We start from the raw sequence: 614 nt of genomic DNA on the forward strand, positions 1-614 counted from the left end.
TCCGGCCGCAGCGTGAGCGAGCGCTCCTTGCCCGAGCAGCCCTCGAGCCGTGGCGAGGGCTCCAAGGAGAAGCCGAAGAAGCGACGGTCTCGCAGCTTCATGAAGAGGATCGAGTCCCTCCGAAGGAAGGACAAAGAGAAATCCGGCCCAGACGAGAAGGTGGCCCCACACGGCAGCATCGCGGCGACACCGGGATGGGGCACCCTGAAGACTAACAGGGACCTCGCAGCCACCAAGGCCAGCTCCCCTAAAAGAGGGATCTCTGCCTCTTTCCATGGCAAAAAAAACTTCTTCTCGGTATCATCGTACAGGACTAACCGCTTGCTCGGCTCAGGTGGGGGCAAGGTGAGCTCTGACCCGAAATGCAGCGGAGTCTACCTGGAGGACTATGGAATGGCCGTGACAGCCAGCGGCGACTGGGCTGCTGGAGACTGCCAGCACCGGCAGGCGTGCCGGGGGGATTGCTTGGTCTACGTCCCCCAGGACCACAAGCCGGGCACCTTCCCCAAATCCCTCTCCATTGAGAGCTTGTGTCCCTTGGACGGCAGCTCCCTGACCCACTGGAAATCGGGGAACGCCCCCGTCGGGCTAGCGGGAGGCGGCAGGGGCGGTGG

At 63.4% G+C, this 614-nt stretch overlaps 1 protein-coding gene across 1 annotated transcript in view; it reads left to right on the forward strand.

Moving 5' to 3' along the window:
- LOC104124781 (stAR-related lipid transfer protein 13-like) overlaps nucleotides 1-614 on the forward strand; it is a 5,882-nt gene that overhangs the window by 553 nt on the left and 4,715 nt on the right. The window contains 1 exon segment of the mRNA XM_035892717.1: nucleotides 1-610. This exon segment is cut by the window's left edge and continues 28 nt beyond it. Coding sequence (XP_035748610.1) covers nucleotides 1-610 — 610 coding nt within the window.

Source organism: Egretta garzetta, unplaced genomic scaffold (genome assembly GCF_000687185.1).
Source record: "Egretta garzetta isolate BGI_Z169 unplaced genomic scaffold, ASM68718v1 scaffold1044, whole genome shotgun sequence".
In the NCBI taxonomy this organism is placed as follows: Eukaryota; Metazoa; Chordata; class Aves; order Pelecaniformes; family Ardeidae; genus Egretta; species Egretta garzetta.